General features: G+C 34.3%; 1 protein-coding gene across 15 annotated transcripts in view; it reads left to right on the top strand.

The window, feature by feature from the left end:
* Gria4 (glutamate ionotropic receptor AMPA type subunit 4) overlaps positions 1-25750 on the top strand; it is a 350737-nt gene that overhangs the window by 2957 nt on the left and 322030 nt on the right. For 8 of the 15 annotated variants that reach the window (XR_015737772.1, XM_087905884.1, XM_087905886.1 and 5 more), the window contains exon 4: positions 7475-7561. The exons of the other annotated variants lie outside the window; for them this stretch is intronic. Coding sequence is in view for 7 of the 8 variants with exons in the window: in XM_087905884.1 (XP_087762010.1) it covers positions 7475-7561 (87 nt within the window). In the remaining variant the exon portion in view is untranslated. The remainder of the gene's footprint in view (positions 1-7474; positions 7562-25750) is intronic. 15 annotated transcript variants of the gene reach the window in all.

Consider the following 25750-nt stretch of genomic DNA (forward strand, 5'->3'; position numbering starts at 1 on the left):
AAAATACATTTAAGTCAGCTGGTAGACAAAACATAAGATACAGTGATGTCATTTGTGACTGTTCTGCCCTTCTATTTTAGTTTGTAACTACCTCTTGCTATCTTAATGGACCTGGCTGTCCATGAAACTCCATGAGGCCTTACCCTGTTACCAGTCACTTTAGTCTCTGATCAACCTGAATTTTAAAACACACCCAGCTGAATGAATTCCACACAATGAAACCACATGAGAGACTTCACATAATGCTACAAGCGATCATTTGTACAGAAGTCCCCCATCAAGATTCTATGTAAATTGATGTGGAAAAAACTGCCAGCTAACTGCATTAACATAAATCACTGTATGTAACCCATCCATGGCATTGGGCTGGCTTTTAGTTCAGTTGGTGATGCATGTGAGATTTCAGATGCTTCCTCCGTTTTCTGTGCATATCTATTGCCATGTTAAAACAATGCTTCTGACTTGTCTGAGACGTGAAGAAGTGGTTTCTATGTAAAATGGTGAGTGCTTTGTTTCTTTTGCACCAAGTTGGAAAATCTTTTAAATTAAAATTGTCAGGACAAGAAAATAAACTGAAAAAAGAAAAACATAAAAGGGGATTTTAAGAGAAGGAAGGTATCTATTCCATGAGCTAAAGTGCTTGCTTTCATATTATTTGTACTTAATTCACTTACCAGATAACAGGATGATTCTTTTTATTTTGAAGGTCTGTTTACTAGTATATTGTAGAATTTAATTTCATGAAGGTGTTGAAGCTTTTGACAGTTTTCTAAAATATTGTGGTTATATATTTTTCATGATTCTTATGCCTACTACTATTTAATGATTATCACTTATTTGTGTTCCTTGGTTACAAAATTAAAATTGGTATACTTTGTGATGAAACTAGTATTGTTTTATTTAGGAATGAAACTAATACTAAAGCAAAAGGGTGTTATGTTAAGGCAAAGTTCATATAAAGTATAGCTAGACATGTGGATAATCATTTATAAATTTTAGGGGTTATTTTGTTCATATACCAAGTAATACATGAAATAACAACATTTCACACAATTCTACTGAAAGCATTCTTGTTAAGGAGTGATGGTTATTCTTTTTTTATTTTACATTTATCTTGTGTCACTCCTAAAAGTCTGTCTCCTAAGAGCTTGTAAACTAATTGATTATGCAAATATATTATTCAAAGTAAAGGGATTTTTGTCCACAGTGAATTACATTTGAATACTATCACTTAGTTTTGAAAGAGTTTTATTTTCATAAATTAAGACCTTAAGAATTGAAATGGTTACACAATGACATTCAGTTTTGTAAACTGTAAAGTGCTAATCTTTTCTTACTCCATACCACCAGTTAACCTCATTTATCATCATTTTAATTAGTATTATTTTATTTATGTAACAAATGTATGAAATAAAGTGTTTGTGCTAAAGCATTGGTTAAGCCGAGACTGTTACAGTTGGTTACACAGAAAATAAAAGAATTCCAAAGTATGAATTATAGAGGATGCTCTTCCCTAATGTGCAATAAAAACAGTAACTTTGGATGTACCCAAGTCCCATACAATGTTAACAAGCTAATGGTTTTCACACTCATATATGACTGACTCTGCATACATGTTGAAAAATACTTTTTAAAGCAAATTATAAATAAGCAAAAATATTTTTAGTGAAGATATTTCTTATTTTTGATAGATTTCTATAGTGCATTCCTTAAGATAAATCCAAAATCCATTTGGGAACAATCCATGGAGAGTGTGAGTCAGGTGGTTGATGCTTATTGGGTAGATCAACCCAGAACACACACACACACACACACACACACACACACACACACACACACACACGAGTCAACTGTAATTGCAGGTGAACCATAAGTAATAACTATAAGTTAATCTCAACCATCAGACTTTATGCCTTTGGGTACAAAAGGATAAAAATAGTCTTGAAATTTAGTATTTGGAAAATTAACATGGGTTTTTTTTTCTTTGAAGTGACCAGACTGGATTTTCAAACTTGTTATCTTGGAATGTATATAAATAATAATATGTGTTACACTCAATTTGTTTTAATTGTCATGTTTCCATACTGAATTTTTATAAACTTCTAATCTCCTCTCTGTATGAATAAAGAAGATTAGCCAGGGTATATTTATTTGCTTTTATGAAAACTACACTAACACAAAAAAACCAGACAATAATAAAGTGTATATTCTCTGTTTAAAAGACATAATCCAAGCTGATTATCAGGATCAAATTAAGATCAGCTCTCTAAAAAGTATGTCTATCAATAAACCACTTTATGTATAGAGTTTACCAGCTTGTAAAACTAGATATAATTAATTCAAAAAGAGCAATTCTGGGGGATCAATACCATCTTGCTAGAGGAAGCAATAATTTAGACTTCTAATTTTACTGCTAACAATATTTTATCTTTAGCAGTATTTGCATATCTTTAAATTAAAATATTTTTTATTTTTTAGCTATTCATATTGCTAAGATTTCAAATTTTACAGGATATTTAAAGGAAATTAGAAAAAGTACAGATAATAAAAATTATAACCATTTTCAATAACAAAAGTAAGTATAAGTAGCCCTTTCACGAAACCATTTAGTGTTATTGGATATTTACATTTTATTATTGTATCCTATATAAAGTACATAAGCTGATGAAAACATATTCAGGATCAAATAATAAATATAGTCAATGGTTTTTAATTGAATCCTTTAATATATTTTACATAGATTTAAATATAGCTATCTCTACATAAAACTGGATAATGTTTTTACAAAACACTTGATACAACCCATAACAGATATTTAGCTTGGAGAATAATATTTGTTAAATTTAAGCAAAACTAGTAAACAAAATACTAAGCTATCACCAAATTTTAAATATAATAATATTTGAGAAATTATGAATTTAAATTTTTCTTAGAATCATTATCACATGATCAATCCCTTGATTAATCAGCTATTGTGATATCACGTACTAACATCCAGTCTGCATAATGATGCTTTAAGTTTAAGATGAACTGTGGGAAGTACATGATAAACCAGATACATGGTCAAAATAGGAAACAGAGTTATAGGGTTTCTAGACTGATTCCTTCTTTAAAATCTGTACGAGGACTAACTGATGAGCATGTTTTTAAATGTATTTTCTAATGATGTCCTTATCTTGCTCAAATTGTCTGCCTTAAACAATTTGCTCAATTGTTTATCAGATGATGGCAGAGAAGTTACAATCATTGAAAATTTGTACATTATTATCTAGTAACAATGAGAGTGGTTTGATTTTGAGATAGGATAACACTCTTATCGCCCAGACTGGCCTAAAAATCACTATATTGTACAGGGTAACTTATAACGTATGATTCTCCTGCCTCAGCCCTTCTGGGTACTGGAATTAGAAGTGTGTACTAACTTTCCCAATACCAATCACATGTCTATTCTTTTATAGAAGGTAAATTTAACTTCTTTTGGTAGACAATTTACTCGCCAAATTGAAATATCCAATGACAATGATAAAAGTAACTGACTATATAAAATGTAATTACTTAGTTAATTTAAATCCACAAAGAATATAAAATTATAGACAATATGCTCATAGGAGTTCCAACTTACACAGTAGTAAAAGCTCATTTATGTTAAGGGTGCGCAACTCTCATGTCTGGAATAAAATTCAACAGTGCTTAAATACTGTTGTGTATGCTTTCCTTTAGGAATATTGAGTCTTGTAAAAACTAAGAGACTGCATTGATCTCCAGTAATATTCCTAAGCAGACTAAAGATAAAGCTTTATTCTTCAAAGGAAAGATAGAAAATAGAAAATAGAATTAAGTGTACTTACTTTTGCTTTTAAGAAAATCAGCAGACTTGTTGGGCTTTCATGTTTGGAATTGATAGAAACAACCTACATTGATCTGAAGTAATTTTTCAGTTTTATGATTTTCTATCTCCCCTGTAATTTCCCGTTCTAAGATTAATGACAAAAATGTAAGTCCCATTGCTTCAGTTTGTCCTTTTTCAGATAGTAAGTGATTTATAATTTCCACTGATGTGTTTCTGAGTGATCACAAGATGGACCTTTTACAAATTGTCAGTTTTTCCCAAGTAGGTGTTCTCCAAGATTTATTTATTTTGGGAAGAGGAAAAGTATGTTCACTTCCTTCCAATGAGAAAGTTCATTGTCTAGCTATCATTTGCCTATTGATAATTCATCTCTCTATGTCTTATATACAGAGGAACACTATCATTTATCTGGTGTGGGAAGTCCTTCTGTCTATGTGTTGCTTTTATTGGTTAAAAAAAGGAACTGCTTTGGGCCTCTAGCATAGCTGGCATGCAGGGAGAAAAGAGGCAGAGTCAGAGGGATATCACGGAGCTGCCAAAGACAGACTCTGGGAATTTTACCCAGTAAGCCACTGCCACATGGTGATACACAGATTAATAGAAGTGGGTTAAATTACGATGTAAGAGTTAGCCAATAAGAAGTCAGAGCTAATGGGCCAAGCAGTGTTTTAATTATTACAATTTCTGTGTGATCATTTTAGTTCTGGGTGGTCGGGACGAATAAGCAGGGCTCCTCCAACATTTATCTGAATTTTAAAGTTAAGAGAATGCTTTAGTTTTAGGACTGCTACCACATCACATAATTTAATTTGCCCCAAACTGATGTTGCATAAACAGTCTAATGAGACAGGCCTTGTTTTTAAGTTTATATCTTTAGGCTCAGAGTAGTTTCTGTGTTTGTCAGAGACTTGGTGATTTTACCAGGAACCACTCCAGCGATTTTTTCAGGAAGCCTCAAATTATGAAAAAATATATCCCTACTGAGATTTCTTGAATTGGACAGAAGTAAGAATTTCCATTTATCCTTTCCATAATTGCAGTATTTTGAAGAAAGTAGGGCAAGGCAGTTCTGGGCAATTTGTTCATTAATTGTATGGCAGTAAATAATGGAGCAAAGGTTAAAATCATCTTGTGTAAAGAATTCATCTATTCATTCATGAGATTAGGATAATGGATTTTTATTTATTAAACATATTCAGGAAGAGAAATTCTTAAGATACTATGGAAGAAACTCAGAATACAAAGCATTTTAAGAGTAACTGTTACCCTCCATGAGCTCTTAGTGTTGGGGTAAGAGACAATTCAGAGAGTGTATAAATTATGGCAGAGTTCTGAAGAGAAAATAGAGCAGTGATATGGAGAAACACAGGAATGGTAAGAACACCAAGCTTGGAACAACATTTAATGATGTTGCCTAGTCAGGGTTTCAACCTCTTGCTGAGTCATTTAAAGAAGAGGGAGGCACAAGGGTATGAATGAGTAGATGATATGTGAGAAGACTTGAAGGTATGGAAAGTCAAGTCTATTTGAACTAATTTGTTCTAGGAGGAGTATGAAAAGCATTAAGAGAGCATCAATGTGCTAAGGGACAAGACTTTGTTCATGTACAGAAACTCTATAACAGTTGCAAGGAGACCTCATGTAAGAAAAAAAGAAGACATGTAAATTATTTGAATTGAATAAAGATATGATCAGATTTGCATTTTACGAAAAGCAATATGGTGGCACAAGAAAACATATAAATAATGGAAAGCTTAAGTCCTGTTAGTTAAATGTCAGAATGATGCGATTTAAAGTAAGAGATGCTTAGATTAAAGTAGAAGCACCAGGAAGAGAAGAAAGCTCACACACTACAAATACAGAACTTTCATCAGGACTCGCTGTAGTGACAATAAAGATTGTCAGCGGATGTCTCTGACCTGAGGCAAAAAAAAAAAATGTTTTACTGGTGATGCTGACTAATGGAAGAAGTAGGTACACTGTCAGAGATCTTGGTGAAGATAGAAAGTTTCATGGGGGATGGATTGATTATGAGCTGCTGGAGGTGCCCAAAGAATATGCACAGTAAAAAATTGGGCATGAGTGGAGGTCCCGTACCCACAGAGTAGGAAAGGACCGTGGAGCATCAGTTTCCCTAAATGTGCTAATACTTACAAAGTGAGAAGAGAAAAATGGTCAAGTAAAGGAGTCTGGGGGAAAATGGGTCAGAGAGTTTGGAAGAAAAAGCTGTGGTAATACTTCAAGTAAAGGAGAACCAGTCTTATCAAATGCTGTGGAATCATGATCTATAAAGAAAACTGTAACACCTTTGGAAGGTGTTTTGATCTGTTCTCTTTAGAGTGTTCATTTGTACTTTTGATCAAGAGAAATTTTACAAAGGTCTCCTTTATTAAGCCCACAAATGTTCTAATAATATATAATTTCTTTTATATGCTGGTCAAACCCTTCTTATCTTTTAATTAGAAGGAGGAAGGTACAGTTATCAGGCTTTTGAACAAGGGAGACTAAATTTACAAAATAAGGAAGATAAAGTTACACACAACTCCTTCATCTATCATCACAAGAGACAAATACCTACCAAGTAGGAATTTTTGTGAAAAGTAGGAAGATGAGTGGAAGAGAAAGTCACGTCTTTAGAATTTAATGAAATTTTCATAACCGAACATTTTCATAAATTTTATAACCAAACATTTTCCAGTAAATATTAATATTTCAATGTACTTGTATTTTATGTTTATGTTTCAGAGAAGTTATACAGGTTTTATGTATTTTGTTTGTGTTTTGGCCTTGCATATAGCTGTTTAATTTACACACACAAATAAGGTTCTGTTTATTAGCCTTAGAAAATCCTAAAAGAGAAAACTTTTTCTTTTAAATTTTATTGATTTTTATTGAGTTCTGCATTTTTTTCTGCTCCCATCCCTGCTTCTTCCCTTCTCTCAAGGTTCCCATGCTCCCAATTTACTCAGGAGATCTTGTCTTTTTCTACTTCCCATGTAGATAAGATTTATGTATGTCCCTGTTAGGGTCCTCATTGTTGTCTAGGTTGTCTGGGAATCGTTTTAATGATGATTGTTTTGCATTTGGATTGGCAGAAGGAAAAGAATTTGCCTTCTTTACAAAGGCATGGAGCTAGTGCATCATGTGCTCGTGTACATTTACAAAGAGATGATCTTCAATGTTTAAGCAGCTTTTCAGTGAGTTTTTCATCACACAAAAGGCCCAGTACCATAACCCTCAAGGAATCTCCTACCACTTATGTAAGAATTCTTTTTGCTACCTTTTTCAATTGAGTAGACTAGACTTTATCCTGGTAGCCAAAATGGAATCTTTCTGTGTAATCCATCTACATCCTGAGCCAATCGGGAGCATATCCTTAAAGGGAACCTTTGGCTTCACCCTCTGAGCTCCTGCTATAGTCTTGTGGCCTTAAGGGCTTCATTTACTAGAAAACACATACTCTGTGTCCCCTCTTCTATTTTTTGTTAAGCACAAGTTACCTTCTTTTTTATAATTACTACTTCAGGAACACTGGGTTTTTGAAGGTCATCAGTGATTTACAAAGGATTAAATCTAGTTTCTTGGTCAATTCTAAGGACTCCCTGTTCTCTGACACTCTTTCAGGCCCTGATGATAATAATCACAGTATTAAAGAGCTATTAAAGGAAGCTTTGTCCTTGTGTTACCTCCAGTTTTATACAACTATGAAAGGTAAACACAACTTTTGATTATTTTTTTTAAAAAAAGAACATTTAAAAACACTTAAAATTTGCCTAAGGCTACAAAACAGCATCGCTGTAGGATTGAGGCCATTTCTTCAACTCCATTGCACTATTTGACAGCTATTTTTGCTGCAGTATCTTTCTCATTACAAGATCACCAAGGTGATCATCTCTTGGTGTGACTGCAGGTTTCTGAAACCTTAATTTAAATATCAAGAATTTATTTCTAATGATTTTATTTCAAACCAGAAAACATGCCTAGAATTTTACATTGCAGTGAAACTTGTAAAATAACATAACTTGTAGCAACATAACTTTAAAAGTTTAACTGTTGACAGTTGACACTCCTAATACTTTTTAATGGCAGTTTCATGTCACAAGTACCACCATGTATAACATAACTTAATGAATCTTAACTGATATGCAGGGACTGATGTTCTGTTAATTGGCAAGCCTACATATTTCTACAGGTGAATTATTTCATTTAAGAATATAAATATTCGTGATTAATTTATCTAGTAAACTGATTTGAGATGTTCTTAGCTGTCAGACAAGTTCTCCATGGTTGTCTTTGACAGACTTTCCAATTCTAAATAAACGAAGGGTGGTAGTTAAGGTATATTGACCTATGCTTGAATTGACAAGTTTTTCAAGTACCATTACCCAATCTCACTTCATAAAGCTTCCATGTCATTGATGAAACTTTCAGTGGTATATCAGAAATTACAAAGAAAGAGTATTTAAAAATGTTTTCCTCTTTTAAATAATACATTCCATTTCTTCAACTGTAGAAAACATTAGTGAACTGTAGTAGACTAGTCAGTGTTGGCTCACATAGTCTTTGCTTACTTCCCTGTATTATGCAGGTACTTGGTCCAAAATGCAGTTTTGTCATCAATAATACTAAATACATTATGCTCTAGGTTATATTCATTTTCATATTTCTATTTAAATGTAACATATGTTTGTGAATGATCAAATGATTCAGCATCTAGAGTTAGTACACTTGGACCATCAGGCTCAATATTTTGGATATTCCTGCATTTTAATAAGACCATCAGCACTGTGACTGGGAACTGGTGTGAATTTGTTTAACAGGAACTCATGGTGATGAAATGACCACATGAAACAATGTGGATTTGAGCTTTTAATTGATGTGGTCATATTTTCTCCTTTAGCAAATGCTACATACATTTGCAACCTCCAGTGTGTGAGAATAATTGTTTTCTGTGACCTGCCTGCACTAGTCATTATTGGTCTCTTAAATCATCACTCATCTTGTGAGGTGAAAATGACATCTAATTGCTACTTTAATTTGCATAATTTTAATAGTGAGAAAGAAAATTGTTCTATGCCTCAAAGCATTGTGTACCTCTTTCTTTGTGAACTGTCTGGTCTTTTCCTTTGTCATCCCATGCTTTCTTCTTTAAGAAAACATTTTTATATTCTAATAATTAACTGGCTGCTATGTTATGATGGTGAAACTCAGCCAATCACATTCTGCTTAAGGTGTGTCCCCCTGGGGCTACACAAAACAAATAAAAGATCGAAGTGCCTTGCCACTTCCTCTCTCTTTGCCCCTGCGTTCTCAGACGGACCATCGGGACTCTGGTGTAAGTTTTCCTTCATTCTGTTTATTAAAGCTGTATCTTTTATATTAAGCTAGTCTGGTTAATTTTTAACTACCGATTGACCTCACCCCTTCAATGTTACACATGAGGCCATCAGATTTCATTCAGCCTCGGCTTCCTCACAAAGGTCTTTTGTCAGGCAGAGATTAAAAATTTGTATTTTTCAAATTTATGAGTCATTTTCTTTTTGACTTCTCTGTTTTGTGTTGTTTAAAACCACAAAAATTTATCCTCTGCTTCCTAGGATATTTATTGTTTTAAAATTTGTATTTCTAAATTAAATATTCTGAGAATTATTCATATTAAAATTATTGTTTTTCTGCACTCTTATGTGAATAAGTGATTTTTTTTAGATTAAAAACTTTGAACTGAAAAAAAAAAAACTTTGAACTGTTGCATCTATGAAGAACTCATTTCCTTCCTTTAGGGAAGAAGAACCCAGATTAAATTTTTGCACTGTGTTTCTTGTCTAATGCTTTTGTCATCTGTTTCTCGTTTCCCAACAGGCATAGGGGCCATACTGTGGGTTTGGATATTTGTAGCATATATTTTATACCATATCTTAATGTTTCCATGATTTCATCTTCTCTTTATGACTCTCACGTGTCAACTGATCAAATCCTCTTGCTTCTACACTCAAAGTTTATCACATATTTTCAACTTCTTCTCTAATCCCACCAACCACGACCAAGTCAATGCTGCTTCCTTATGGCTTTCATCGCTAATCACATGCTTCTATGTTGTGTCCCGCACCAACAATATACAGGTGTCTGTGTGTATGTGTCTTTGTGAATGTGCATATGTATTGTGTGAATGTTGTATACATTTGTGTCCATGTATCTGCTTTTTGAGTTCAGGTCCATGTGTATGTTTGTGTGTGAAAGTGTAATTACCCACATGTGTGAAGAAGTCAGAGAAGAGAGAACACCCTTGAGTGTGAGTCCTTGCCTTCCATCTTACTCAAAGCAAGGCTTTTTCTGTTAACAGAAGTGCCTGCCAAGAGAGCTGGACTGCTACTTTTGGGGAACATTTTACCTTTGCTCCCACATGTACACACTTGAGTTATAGACATGTGCTACTGCCTCAGGTTTATGTGGGTGCTAGGAATTCAAACTCAGCTCTTCGCACTTTATCCTTTGAACCATCTCCCCAGCCCACTCAGTCTACTTTCTAAGCCAGAATCAAGAGTGCCCATCTGAATTTACAAATCAAAGGCCACCTGCATCTTCTCCTTATCTTTCATTCTCTTTAGCATGCTGGGTACTCTGGTCTTCTGTCTTTGCATTTTCTGTTCCTTTCCTGGACCCCCCTATCCAGTTGTTTGCTTAAAGAGATTGTTATGAACCTTCAAGATTCAGAGTATCTGGGACTGCCCAGCATATGCCCCAAATCACAACTCCATTTACACTCTGTACCAGAACATTAAACTAATAGCTACCTGAACTTGTCACAATTTTAAGCATTATTTCAAAACTTTTATATTTTGCAATCTACATTTCACACCAGAATAAGATCTTTCAAAGCAAAGGATGTTGTTAAATAATGGAAGCACATCTCATATAGTTCCTGGCACAGTATGAGAACCAGTGAAATATGCATACATGGGTAGGTGATCTCCTTGGTAGTCTTGCAGGGCACTCTTAAGCTCACTAGGAATTTTCATGTGTCGTTTTTCAGAAAGCAAGGGAAAGGTATAAGAAGAAGTAAGAAGCTGATACAGAGAGGTGATCTGCATTTTCTTTGCTTTATATTTCATTTCTATTGTTTCTATTCCATCTGACTTCTAGAGTGAGCTAAGGAGAGGAATGTTCTGGGAGGAAGTAGTTGGAACTCAAATGCACATTGGCGTACAGGATCATAGTCAGATCAATTCTTTGACAAATTTGAAACTGATAGATGAGCATTTCAAATTGATATATAACTTTGGGTGTCTGGCTAACAGAAGAACTTGAAATGTGGATTGAAACCACTTTGAAAACTGAAAGACCCCAGCTAGAAAGGTCAGGTGAACTAGAGAGCACACACTGGAAATCCCACTGTGCAGACACTGCTTCCTCCCTCAGCACATCTGAAAGTTCATGGAAGTAGAAAATTTCCGAGAAAAGGGCATGTTCTTAAAATGTACAATGTCTCTCACTGTAGGGCTTCATCACCTCCATAGCAACTTTTGGCATATATTTCCTGACAACTTACTTTAAAAAATTTTATAATCCTTTATTCCCTTGTTGTTTGAAATGAGCTTATTCTTGAATAAGTACTAAATATATCTGTGGAGGCGTCCATCTTACCTAGTCAGGGCTAGAAGCATTTCACCCCTTCTTCCTTACAAAAGATTTAGTTCCAAGAGAAATATAAAAATTTTTATATTTTTTATATTTCCCTTGGAAATTTTGCATGCCTCTTTCTTGAAGGGAAGCCTTCAATACAAAAATATTTCTTTTATTGCTGAGGCAACTTTTGAGAAACTAATTGATATTCATATCTACTGTTTACATCATTAGCCACAAAAATTTGTCTATGTTATTTCATCCTTGATTTGAGAAGACAAAACTACACATTTTCTCTAGTATGTATATACTAACTATCATTGTTTGTGCATGCTTGTGAGGGTGCCTGGTCTATAAAGCTATAGGTGACAATAAGAGTGGGAGAGTTATTGGAAAACTACCTAAGGTCTCTAGATCCATGAGAGGAAAGGTCTGAGATGAGATAGCACAAGGGAGCATAGGGTAAACACATGTCAAATAAATCTTGTTTGAAAATATGACCTATAATGAGACTTAGTTCTTTGTCTTCCTTCGCAGACAGAAGACAGATAAGTGATTGCATCATATACATAAACAAATGACATATTAGCTGTTAGGGAAATAAACAATAGGCAGAAATAGAGACATAGATTATTGGTATTTTATATACTGACAGATAATATGCAATAGCTAAATAACTGATATATAAATGGCAGGTAGATAGATGCATATGTAATAAATGGGATATATATATATAGCATATATATATAACATGTACATATGTTTTGTAGATAATGTAGTGACATATGACATATGATACACTGATATATACAACTAAACAAACAAGCTTGTTTAAAATTGATGCAACAGTTTAAAAATCAATTTGTCATAATTGATCCAAATCCATTAAAAATTCTAGACATGAAAGTGTTCAGGAAAGCTTTACTTGGCAGTATTTGTTTGATGAATGAATCATTAGATTAGTAAAGACTATTGGACAAAGACCGTGTTTCATGAGAATTCTGACTCATGACAACAATTCTGACTGTAAGAGTTTTCTTTCTGCATGTAGATTATGTGTTTTTTCTTTATTAATATTTTCTTCTCCTTTTTTAAAAATTTTTTTATTGAGCTATATGTTTTCCTCAAGTCCACTCCCCTTCTACATCTCCCATGGTCCACATGCTCCCAATTTATTTAGGAGATCTTTTCTTCTTGTACTTTCCATGTTGATTATATCCATGTACATCTCTCTTAGGGTCCTTTGTGTTGTCTAGGTTCTCTGGGATTGTAAATCATAGGCTGTTTTTTTCTTTTTTTTAATGTCTAAAAGCCACTTATGAGTGAGTACATAATATATTTCCTTTTTGAGTCTGGTTTGGTATTTTCATCGTGTCCCATGTTTTCTGAATATTTTGTGTTAAATTTTATTAGATTTAAATTTTTGTTTGACTGATAAATCTGTTTCCTCTATCATATCTTCAATACCTAAGATTCTTACTTCCCTCTCTTATATTCTGCAGTTTATGCTTGCATTTGTGGTTCCTGATTGTTTATCCCTTTTTCTATTTCCAGAATTCACTCACTTTATATTTTCCTTATTGGCTCTATGGAAATTAAATTTTTAACAAGGGAAATGCTCCATTAAAAGCATGTTTGTAGGATTCACCAGGGTGAGTCTAGACTTGAATTCTTGTCATTTCACAGACCATTAAAGACCCAAGAAGAAAATGCTTCCTTCCACGTGCAAAGCCCAGGCATGGGTCCAGACAGAGACTCCATTTATGAGCATTTAAGCCAAATTTTTCCCTCCGGGGACCCTCACCATCACTTCACTGGAAGCATGGTGCTGAACTGCAGATTTTGGCTATGGAACAATATGAACTATCTTTTTGTACTTTCCTTAAAGTACGATAGTAAATACTAATATTATTTATTCCAATCATTCCCATAAATTCAAAGTCTCACAAAACAATGTCCTAATATAGTGTAGAAACAAGAAGTCATGAATTGAGTATTTTTGTGGTGATGTAGAATGCTACCTGAAGTTCCAGAGGTCTGAAATTCCATCTGGACTCAGAGGACCTTTGACCTTTTGCCATGCAAATGCACAGCAAGAATTCCAATACTTGCTCTTAGCTCTCAAGTACATTTATAGTCATGAATGTAAAAAAGAGCTTTGCAAAGCAAAGTGAGATGCTTCCAAAGTCATATATAAATGACAAACTTTTATGTTTCTTTTTTATTTTTTTTACTTTTATGTTTCTTAAATGAAGTTTGTGTGGTCTCTCAAATGGGATATCTAATAGTGTAAATTTTTCATTTAAATAAAGACAGCCATTGCCCATAAAGTATGTACTTCAAGCCAATGCTAAAGAGCTTCACAAACCTGTGTATGGTATAATCTTTTATAAGATTATAAAAGAAGATTATACCACTTCTTTCAAAAATATATTTTAAGGATACTTTTTTATTTTTATAAAATGTTCAAAGTCAGACTCTGTTTAAGATCACTAATATTTTATTCAATATCTCATTTATTTTCCTTAGCCCACTGGCACACATACCAACAGAAACCATCCTGTATCTTCATCACAATCTCTCCACAAATAGAGTTACATAACGTGCATGAGCAATAGCAGGATTAGGTAGTACCATCTTCTTTTTCTTTGTCCATAAATCCATCTCTGAAGCCATATGTTGAATCCTCTAGGGTTTGACAAGGTCACTGTACACATATGCTTTGAAAAGAATGTATTCAGTTAGTCCATGAGCTCTTTGTAGAGAACGGCCGTAGACTGGAAGCATGGAGGGACAGGATCCTTTAACTCCAGATACCTAATTCTAACTACATTTGGCTAGGACTAAATTAACCCTGCCATTCAATTTCCTCAGTGAGCTGTGCTTGAATTGTATCACACAGTTATCAGTTTCTTGACTTCCAATTATTTTAATACAATAATTCTCAAAACATAGATGTTGAAACTGATGATATTAATTTTTATAATCTAAATCTTATCTGTAGACACTAGAGAATTTAGATAATATTTAAGTTAAAATCTTCAAAAATGCTGCTTAGTTTAGATTTTTTATGTTCTTGGTTATTGTTCAGAGGATAATCAACAATTTGAAAATATTTTCAGTAAATATAGATAATTGTAATAGTATCAAATATGTATATAAGCTTTACATTTCTGAATGGTACAGATGTGAATACAAAATTCTGTTGCGTTTCATATAACTAATAATGCACCCTACCATGCCTGTCACCTATAAATAGCTCCTCTTCATAGGAGCACTATAAAATGCTATTGTAATATTATTGTCATGCTACAAGGAATAGTTTTAAATTGTGATGATTTTCTCTAGGAAACAATATAGGTTTAGTTTATAATTTGTGATGTGAATCAACTCCAGACATCTACATTCTTTAGCAAAATTATTTATAATATTTACTGGTTGCCTTGGCTGTGTGTCACAACATTATGTAATATTAAAGAAACTCTACATAAATGCTTTGCCTTTCTGATATATTAAGTCAAGTAAGAGAACAAATTTATGTAAATAGGAAACTGGTATATAAACTAGAGTGCGAAAAGCACCATAGTGTGTTCTGCAGCTTTGTATGTTTCAAAGACTGAGAAATCTCAAAGAAAGGGGCGCACAGCACTGAAGGGAAAGTCAACACTGAGTTTCAGAAACTCATATTTGAGGAACATGACATGTGAACATAATTTAAAAAGGTAAAAGAAAACAATATACAGTCATGAAGATTTATTAAGAGAAATTGAGCTATGACTGACTCTAAAAGGGGTTTGAATACCAAGGAAGCCCCAGTTTCATGACAGCATTAGAGATTCTAAATCCTGTTCGTAAAAATGAACTACACATTTTATATTAAAATAATATTATGAATCCATTAAAAGGACAGCCGGGTATGAGAAAATGGTGATAGACATGGGAAGAAATAATAGATGGTAGAAGGAATGGTGATCAGAACACATTATATACTTGTTATTAAAAAAAGTACAGCATGCATTTTTTACATTTTTATTATTTTTTTGATGTCTCCAGAAGTTCCTTTATTTTGGAGGATTGTTTTGATTTTATTAAATTATAAAAGTTTCCATTTCCGCCCCTCCTCCCAACACCCTCCCACTCCCCCCACTCCCTCTCCTCCTTCCTCTCCATCCCAAAGAGCAGTCAGGGTTTCCTGCCCTGTGGGGAGTTTAAGTTCCTTTTTAAAAAGAAAACAAAACTATCTTTTTTCATTTTGCATACCAATCCCAGTTTCCACTCCTCTCATCCTCCTATTCCCTTCACTTACCCTTCCCAACCCATCCCCCAAGCACTCCTCAGAGAGCATAAGGCACATTTGCTTTGGGGAATGTCCAAGGACCTCCCTACTATATCTAGTCTGAGCAAGGTATACATCCAAAGAGAATAGGTTCCACAAATGTCAGTACAAGCAGTGAGAATAAATCCTGGTGCCACTGCCAGTGGCCCTGCAGTCTGCCCCAGCCATACAACTGTCACCCACATTCAGAGGGTCTGGTTTGGACATATGATGTTTCCTTCCCTGTCTAGATGAAGTTGGTGTCTTCCCATTAGCTCAGGTAGACTGTTTCAGTGGGTGTACCCATCATGGTCTTGACCTCTTTGCTCATATTCTCACTCCTCCCACTCTTCAACCAGACTTTGGAAGCTCAGTCCAGTGCTCCAATGTAGGCCTCTGTTTCCATCAGTTGCTGGATGAAGGTTCTATGGTGTGATTTAAGATATTCATCAGTCTGAATACAGGGTAAGGTCAGTTCGGGCATGCTGTCCTCTATTGCTGAGGGTTTTAAGTGGGTCATCCTTGTGGATTCCTGGGAAATTCTCTAATGTCAGGTTTCTTTCTAGCCTCATAATGGCTCCCTCAATCAAAATATCTCCTTCCTTGCTCTCATCTCTGTCTTTCTTCCTTCTCAAATATCCCATTTTCTTAATTTCTTCTCCCTTTCCCCTCTGCTTCCCTTTTTGCCCTCCCTACTCCTCCACCCCCATGCTCCCAATTTTGTCAGGCAATCTTGTGCATTTCCCCTTTCTAAGTGGATCAATGTATGTTTCTCTTGTAACATACATCTTGTTACTTAGCTTCTCTAGGATCGTGAACTATAGGTTCAATATCCTTTGCTTTACAGCTGGTATCCAGTTATGAATGAGTACATATCACGTTCATCTTTCTGGGTCTGGATTAACTCACTCAGGATGGCTTTTTCTAGTTCCATCCATTTGCAGGCAAATTTCAAGATGTCATTGTTATTTTTACTGCTGAGTAGTACTCTAATGTGTAAATGTGCCACACTTTCATTATCCATTCTTTGGTTGAGGGGCATCTAGGTTGTTTCAAGGTTCTGGCCATTACAAATAATGCTGCTATGAGTATAGTTGAACAAATGTCTTTGTAGTATGATTGAGCATCTTTTGGTTATATGCCCAAGAAGGGTACTGCTGGGTCCTGAGGTAGGTTGATTTCCAATTTTGTGAGAAACTGCCATCCTGATTTCCAAAGTGGCTTGTACAAGTTTGCATTCCCACTAGCAATGGAGGAGTGTTCCTCTCCAGCATAATCTATCACTTTTGACAGCATGCTTTTATCCTAAACATGTCTTTTAAATTCTGATAAGAGTATATATTTTTAAATTTTGGGGTATGTTCATTATAAATAATATAGTACTGTTGATGTGGAACTTTAGCCAATCACATTCTGCTTAGGGTGTGTCCCCCTGGGGCCACACAAAACAAATAAATGATCCAAATGCACTTGCCTCTCTCTCTTTTGCCACCTACGTTCCTGGATCGCTGGAACCCTGGTTTTGTAAGTTTTCCTTTCTTCTGTTTATTAAAGCTAAATCTTTTATATTAAGCTAGTCTGGTTAATTTTTAACTACCGATCGACCACACCCTTCAATACTGTATTATCAAAGTACATTTTCATGCAAGTATGTGATATACATTTAGCATACTCCCATTATACTTCCTGCAAGTGTTAGTATTACTATGTGTAGAATCACCTGTGGGGAATCATTTTGTCAATTCCAATTGATATGAGGAAACTCACCTCAAAGGTGGGTGGCCCCATTTTTTGGCAGGGAATTTGGGACTGTGTAAGATGGAGAACATGAACTGACCACCAGCAATGCACTCAGCACTGTTTCCTGACAGATATGCACTGTGAACAGTTGGTTCAAACTCTTGTTGCCTCTACTTTCCTGCCATAATAGACTGTGCTTTGAACAATGCCAAAATAAACTCTTTCCTCATTAAGTTGTTTTATCAAAGCAACAGCAAAATAAAGTAAAAGCTCTATACTTCCTTTATTCATCCCACAACTAGTCCCCTTATGTCTCCTAAACAGTTTGACTGCATGGCTTCTACTACACACACACACACACACACACACACACACACACACACACACACAGAGAGAGAGAGAGAGAGAGAGAGAGAGATACATGCATATGTATATATATAATGAATATATACAAAATATAAGGAGCAAAAATGAGAAAAAACATATTTCTCTTTCTGAAACTGGTTTAAAATACTCATGATTTTCTCCAGTTGCATCCATTTTCCTTCTTCTTTATACCTTATATTCTATTGTGTGTAAATAGCATATTTTCTTTATCTATTCTCTGTTGATAGACTTCTTGGTTGGTTCTATTAATTAATTATTGAGACTACCACCAAGGATCAACCCAGGAGTGCAGTAGCTTGGTAACATACATAGTAGATCTCTTTGTAGTTTTTTGAGAAACTTCAGTTCTGATTTCCATGAAAGCTGAACTAATTCACATTTCTACCAACAGTGTATAAAGCTTCCCATTTGTCCACATTCTTGTTACCATTTATTACTTGTTTTCTTAATGACCATCATTCTGACCAGGGTGAGACAGATCCACAATGTATTTTTAATCTGTACTTAGTGATAGCTATTAAAGATGAATATATTCAAAATTTATTGACCAATTGTAGTATATTTTTTGATAGCTATCTGTTTATTTTGTTGGCCCATTCATTGAATGAATAGTTTGATTTAGTGATATTTAGTTTTTTTAGTGACTTGTATGTTCTAGGTCTTAATTATCTGTCAAATGTATAGCTGGCAAACACTTTTCCCATGTGTTACAGGCTGTCTCTTCACTAGATTATGTTCTGTGCTCTGCAGACACTTTTGAAATTTAGGAGACTCCATTGTAAATCATTTGCATTACCTTGCCTCTGCTTATATCTTGAAATGGTTTATCTACTTTATTCTAAAGTGTTTAGTTTTCTAAAGGATTTCAGATCTTACAGTGGACCATTTGGAACTGATCTTTGTACAGGATGAATGATAGCAATCAAGTGACGTTCTTTTTATTTGTTTGTTTGTTTTGTTTTTGTTTTTGAGAGTTTCTCTGTAGCTTTGTGACCTGTCCTGGAACTTGCTGTAGTGACATTCTTATAGAGATGGATATCTTGTTTTACTAACGATATTTAATGAAGATATTGTCTTTTCACCAATGAATAGTGTCAGCATGTTTATCTAAAAAAAAAAAAACTGATGTTTTTAGTACACGCAGACTATTATCACCTGAAAGGCAAGTATTCGTGACCTTATCTTCCTAACCCCAATTCAGGTAGTTATCAACCTGAGAAGCGAATGACTATAGTAGTTAGTATAAATGGAAGCTCTTGCAAAGAAATCCTGAAATCATGTATTGTAACAGTAATGGAAGCCATGCATGGTGACTAATGGACAACCATGAAAGCAGATGAACCACATTGCTATTAAAAATGAGAGGCAGAATAAAAACTGGGAATACTGTTACCATAGAGACACCCAGACCTGGGGAATCTACTCAAGAAGCAAGAGTGCACACTACCCTGCATCCCATAAAAACATATTGTTTCAATCAGAAAAAAAATATTCTGAAAATAAAATATCAATGATTTTCAAACAATGGTGATGATTGGGGTAAAGCAGTGGTCCTTCCCAATACAAATTTCACATTGGGAATTTTCACAACAGAGTGTGTTTGCTGCATCATCCTACTTATTATTTTTTCTCTCTCTCTTTATAATAAGAGCTTTGATATTCAGATTGTATTTTTATTAAAAGTCAGATCTTTGTCATATTGTCTATTGCAGAGATTCTTCAGGGATCCTTGTTTTTTGAATTTTTTTTTTAATTGTGCGTCTTGTCACTGCTGTTATTCACGTTGCTGTGCTCTGGCACACTTGTTTTGTCTCTACAGTTACAGCTCATTCTTTTTTTCTCTTGCTTTTTCAAAAAATGATTTTATTTCATAAATTGCTCACAAATCACTTTCACTGTTTTCAACTTTGAAATCAGTGCATACACATAGTAGAAAACCAGCAATGATTAGTGTAATGTTAATATTTCAACAGAAATTCTTCATTTTATCTTTAAAACAATAAATCAAACAAGGAAATGTGGAAAAAGTGACACAGAAAATGTATCTTGTTTTCTTCTAACTTTTAAATAAAATGCTTATTTCATAAGAATAATCCATAAGGAAGAGGAGATATTTATGTTATACCAATGTAACATATGGTACATATTGCAATTCTGGGTGGAGCTTTTTAATATTTATTGTGCTTACTGGTTCAGATTTAGGAAAAAGGAAAAAGGGAAATTAAGTGATGGACAGTACCCAGTAAATGTAAATGTATTTAAGTTATACTGATTTAGTTGGAATTAGTTCAGTGGATCAAATGTATTCGTGTTACTATTTGAATAAAATAGTAGGGATATCAGTATATTTAGTTATTAAGAATCATAGTGTCATAGTTTTTAGATCTCATTTTTTACCACAGCCAATTATTTCTTATCCTTTGTAATTTTTCTAAGAATAAAAGAATTAGTACTGAAGATGGAATTTCATCTTAGAAAAATCATAATCATCTTAAACACTTAGGTGAAGTACCGTACTTGAAATTGTCCACTGTGATATTTACTTTAATCTTAGTTCACATGATTCCATCTGATGACAGTCATACTCTAAGTTCACGTTATGCCAGCTCTTGTACTTTTCCTCCTGGAGAGTTGCTGTATCCAATTTCAATTAGTTTTTGCTTCATCTTAACATATATTATTTAGTTATGTTTGGTTGTTCTCTCTTACAAGTCTGTTCTCATCTAATGAGACAGAAAGGAAATGGATACTGATGGGAGTAAAAGGGAGGAATAGATGGAAGGAAAACTATAATCAAGAAATATATGAGGAAAAAATAGATGTTCAATAAAATATAAAAATAGAAATAGCTCAATAAATGATGTGAGAATGACATTACAAGCCTATAATTGAGGGAAGAGCTGAGATAATTTCAAACTTACAGTCAACCTGAGATATTGAGGAATACCCTCTCCAAAGACCAGAGTGTGGATGTTGTTCAGGGATAGAATCTTGCCTAGTCTGCACATCCCTGAGTTCTACCTCTAACAAAGACGATATATATAAAGAAACAAATAAATATACAATGCTCATTTGGACACAACAAAAATGTTAATCTATGTAATTTTTGTGGAAATCCAGAGTCTTTCAATATCTCATCAATAACCTCTCTAATATAAGCAAAGAAAATCTTAGAGTTCACATGTAGTATGTTCTGCTTTCTATACCTGCTTTCTTTTATGAATTATTCTTGAATTTTGAACAAAATGTGAAAATTAAAATAATACCATTTTTCAACATTTTTAGGTTGCTTCTTGGGAAGTATATAGGGACATTATCAACAATTACAGACTTTACAGCTTTTTGACATTTCATGAAGATTTAAAAAAATCATGACACCTTCAGTTAAATGCTTAGAAGAGTACAGTTAGCTGATGACTATCATTATCGGCAAATCAGCATTTAAATAAGTGAACAATAATACAAAGGGTACAAAACAAAAGATGGTCCTTTTTAATGCATATGGAGTTATGTCTTATTGAAGGACTGCTGTAAACATTCCCTTAGCATATTTAAAAGGAAAGTCATCATTTTTTATATATAAAATTGGGTAGGTATCTTAAAGATCTCAAACCATTTAAAAAGCAAAAAGAAAAACAAAAATATCACTGTTTACTTCCTTATATTCTTAGGATTTCTTTGCAACGTATTTCTATCTGTTCATTTATCTTTTTAATTTTCATCAGAAAAAAATCGATAGTGATAGGCAACTAAAAATACAGTTATAAGACATTAATAAAATATTATTTTTACTTGATTGGAGGGGGTTATGGCTAAATAGATGATTGATTTTTCCAGAATGTGTGAAACCTTAGCTTAAATGCCAACTCTGGAAAGTCATCATCATTATCATTGTATTCACCATCATCATTATCATCATGATCATCATTATCAACACTTGCTGTGTATGAAAACTGCTCCTGGGTAGATGCAATAAATGCATCAACTTGCTCCACATAGGGAACCCATTACAGATCAAAATACAGTTACCACCAAAGTCCAACTTGGTGAACCATGACTTTCATAGGGGTTACTTATCACAGTTTGGGTAAGTGGGTACTTATAGGGGCAGTAAAACCTTTAAATTGAATCACCAAGGACCAGTCACAAAAACTGACAAGCACTGAGCACACTTCAGCCTGCAGGTAACTCAACAGGTTGAAGAATGTCCTTACTAAGTGATTTTGGTCTAGACTTCTTCCTGTCTTTAGTGTATACATGGCCACCTACTCCATCTCTAGAGGGTCATTGTATCTTGATTTTTTTCATAAGAACACCTCTCTTGTTACATTTTGTTCCCCTTTAATGACTTAATTTTAAATCACCTCACTATTATTTGAACATGTTATTTGAATATGTTTCTGATTATAGCCATAATTTAAGGTACCTAGGCTGAGGAGGATTTCAATATATGAATCATATGGGGGCATAACTCTCCCCATAATAGGCTGTCTGAATTCTTTTTCAGAATTCACATTTTAGAAATACAAGCTGCCTAGCATACAAGAAACACATGGTGTGGTATCCATAGGGCCTGAAGGATAGTCATAATTATGAAATAAGCTGGTACACATTGGATCTCTTCAGTGTTACGATTAGGCATTGTCCATGTAGTCCAAGTTTAAGGAATAGCATAGTTCAGAGTGAACTTACATGAATTTATTTAATAGCAAACTTATAATATCAGTATTCTCAACTTTTAAACGAAGAGACTACTGGAACCAGAACATCTTTCTTCACACCATCTTAACAAATTCTAGAAAAGATGGATCTATTAGATGAAAAGCATGTATCCAAATTAGTAATTTCTGTATTTTTATTGTATTTATGTTAAAAAGAGGCTACATTATGTGTGGCCTCTTTATAGGCACCGGTATAGAAAGAACTTGTATTCTTCGTTTGTTTGTTAAGACAGGATTTCACTTTGTAGATATGTCTTTCCTGCTACTCAGAACATAGTCCTGGATGTACTCAAGTCCATGGCAATCCTCTTGCCCTAACCTTCTAATATTTAGGACTGCAGATATTAAATATCTTTTCTGGAAAATTTTTATATTATTTTAAAAACCTAATGGATACTGAACAAGACATAATCTAGCAAGGTTGGTTGAAAACAGTTTTTTTAATGAGTCTTATAAACCATGAAGGAAGAAGGATACACACAAAATCATAACTTGATTCTGACATAATTTCACCAATAATATTCAGTGTCAATACATACTAAGGGGAAAAATGCTACCTGAGAATTCTTTTATACAAAACTAAGTTCTTTAGATATTAAAACCTTATCAAGCATGAAAACCTTCAGTGTATTATTTCTACTGTCCTAGCTTCACTTCTGTTGCTGTGTTAAGCTAAGCTATCCAAACAAAACACTATACTAGAGAAAACCTTAGCTGTCAATTGTAGACTCTAGGCTATCATAGTGGGGAAGTCAAGGCAGGAGGAATTTTGACTAATTGGTCACACCTGGTCAGGAACAGAGATGAATGGATGCATGCACGGTGCTTATTTGCATGCATTCAGTCCCATTTCTCCCCTTTAATAGCACCCAGGAATCACAGTGCAGGGAGTGGTGCTGCCGACAGTGGATTGGGTCTTCCCACATCAATCAGCTTAGCCATAGACACACTCAAAGCCCAACTGACTGAACATCTTTCATTAAGACTCTCTTTCCAGGTGTTTTCAGGTTGTGTTAAGCTAACAATTAAAACCCACCATGACATCTACCATACTGTTTCTAAAAATGATATTTTTGAAAATGTATTTTAACAAATGTAAAGTTTGCTGAAACATTTTATTAACTAGTAAGAAACTTGTGATATAAATATATATATGTATTATATTTTGACATAACTAATGAATATCAGTGCAAAATGAATTCAGGTTTCAATTTTACCCTTATGTTTATTAGCATGTGCTTATTATATATATGTATACACACACTGATACAGTTCAAAGTGATATTTGAATACCTGTATACACCATACATTAATTAAATCTCGTTTCTGTCTATCCAAGCTCTGTCCCCTGTAACTTTCCCATATGCTATTAATGAGAACTCTATAATATGGGTTACATTTTGTGGTTCCCACATGTGAAAGGCAACATGTGCTATTCTACTTTTTCTTGAGTTTCCTGGCTTATTTCACATAATTTGATGCTTTGGTTTCCATTTTTTTTGTTGCAAATGATAGCATTTTACTATTTGTAACAGGCTAATATCCCACTGTGTTTTTATGTATTATATTTTTGATTCATTCATCTGCTGATGAGTATTTAGGCTGATAGATGTCTTTACTGTTCAGGATATCGTATTGTAGTATAAATGTAGGCATTCAGGAGTCTCTCTGGTTTTCAGAATCATTTTCCTCTGATAGTTGATAATTGATCACAGGATAGATGTTTAGTTTTTTTGAGGATCCACATGGAGTACTGTATCAACTTATCATCTTACAATAGTGAATAAACATAACACTAAATTTTACAAGTTAAATTTTATAAGCTGGATTTTTCCAAACTGAGACCTGAAAATGATGGAGTATAGAGAAGCAGGGTGAGAGACGATGTGAACTCCTGGAGACGACATCATTGAGGAACGAGCATGTTAGCAGGGCAACCAACAGCTCACATTTCCTCTAGAAAAATACATAATAAAAGGTAGGAAACCACAAGTTGAGGAAAGAGAAAACAAAACAATGTAATAACATCCTAGGCATAGAAATTTGTGCTATGATAAATACACTTGGGAAAGCTTGACTGTATGTTCTAATGTGCTATTATTATGTAAAATAACTTCAAAATCTAAATGAACTCTACACAGTGCAAATTAAATTAAAGGTTAAATATTTGCAATGATATCAAGAACTGCAATCAGAAACTTGGAAGTAAATGGGGGAAAAGGGAAGTGTGGTGCTGTGGGGAAAGGAAAGGAAGAGAAAGGAAAAGGACAGATTGCAGCAATTAAACTAAAGACATCCTGTGCTAAGAGTATGCGCCTACTGCCTTCCAATGGCTCTGACAGGTGGGAGCATTGTTACTGCTGTGCACAGATGATAGGATCTGGAAGCATGGTTTCCTGTCTAGGAAGACACAGCCTGTGGAAGGACTGAAGCTCTAGCTCTCAATTTCTTCAGTACCAGATCCAGTTCCCTGGTATTAGGCTCAGGCCCCTGCTGGTGCATAGAAACAGTCGATTGATCAGAAGGGCCAGTGACTTGCATCTCCATGCATCATAAACCACAAAGCTCTCTTAAATCTAATTACCTGATGTGGGACTCCTCTCTGTATGCTGTGAATATGTTCTCTTACCTTTGGTTAATAAAGAAGCTGCTTTGGCCAATGCCAGGGCAGAATAGAGCTAGGAAGGAAAAGAATGCAGGGGGAAAGAAGGCAGAGTTAGGCAGACACCATGTAGCTGCCAAAGAAGGACACTGGAAACATATTGATAAACCACAGATTAATAGAAATGGGTTAATTTAAGATGTAAAGTTAGTTGATAAGAAGCCTGAGGTAATGGGCCATACAGTGTTGTAATTAATATACTTTCTGTGCAATTATTTGGGTCTGGGTGGCTGAGAATGAATGAACAGTCTGTTTACATTTACCAAATATATTAATGACATTTATAAAGCAAATCTATAACATATATTAGTAGGGATTCAGTAAAATCAGAGAGTTAAAACCTGTGGTGTGGGATTCCTCTCTGTATGCTGTGAATACAATTGGTTAAATAAAAAAAGAAAACTGCCTTGGCCTGTTGATAGGGCAGAACTTAAGTAGGCGGGGAAAACTAAACT

The sequence above is a fragment of the Myodes glareolus genome, chromosome 4 (genome assembly GCF_982192425.1).
Source record: "Myodes glareolus chromosome 4, mMyoGla1.1, whole genome shotgun sequence".
In the NCBI taxonomy this organism is placed as follows: Eukaryota; Metazoa; Chordata; class Mammalia; order Rodentia; family Cricetidae; genus Myodes; species Myodes glareolus.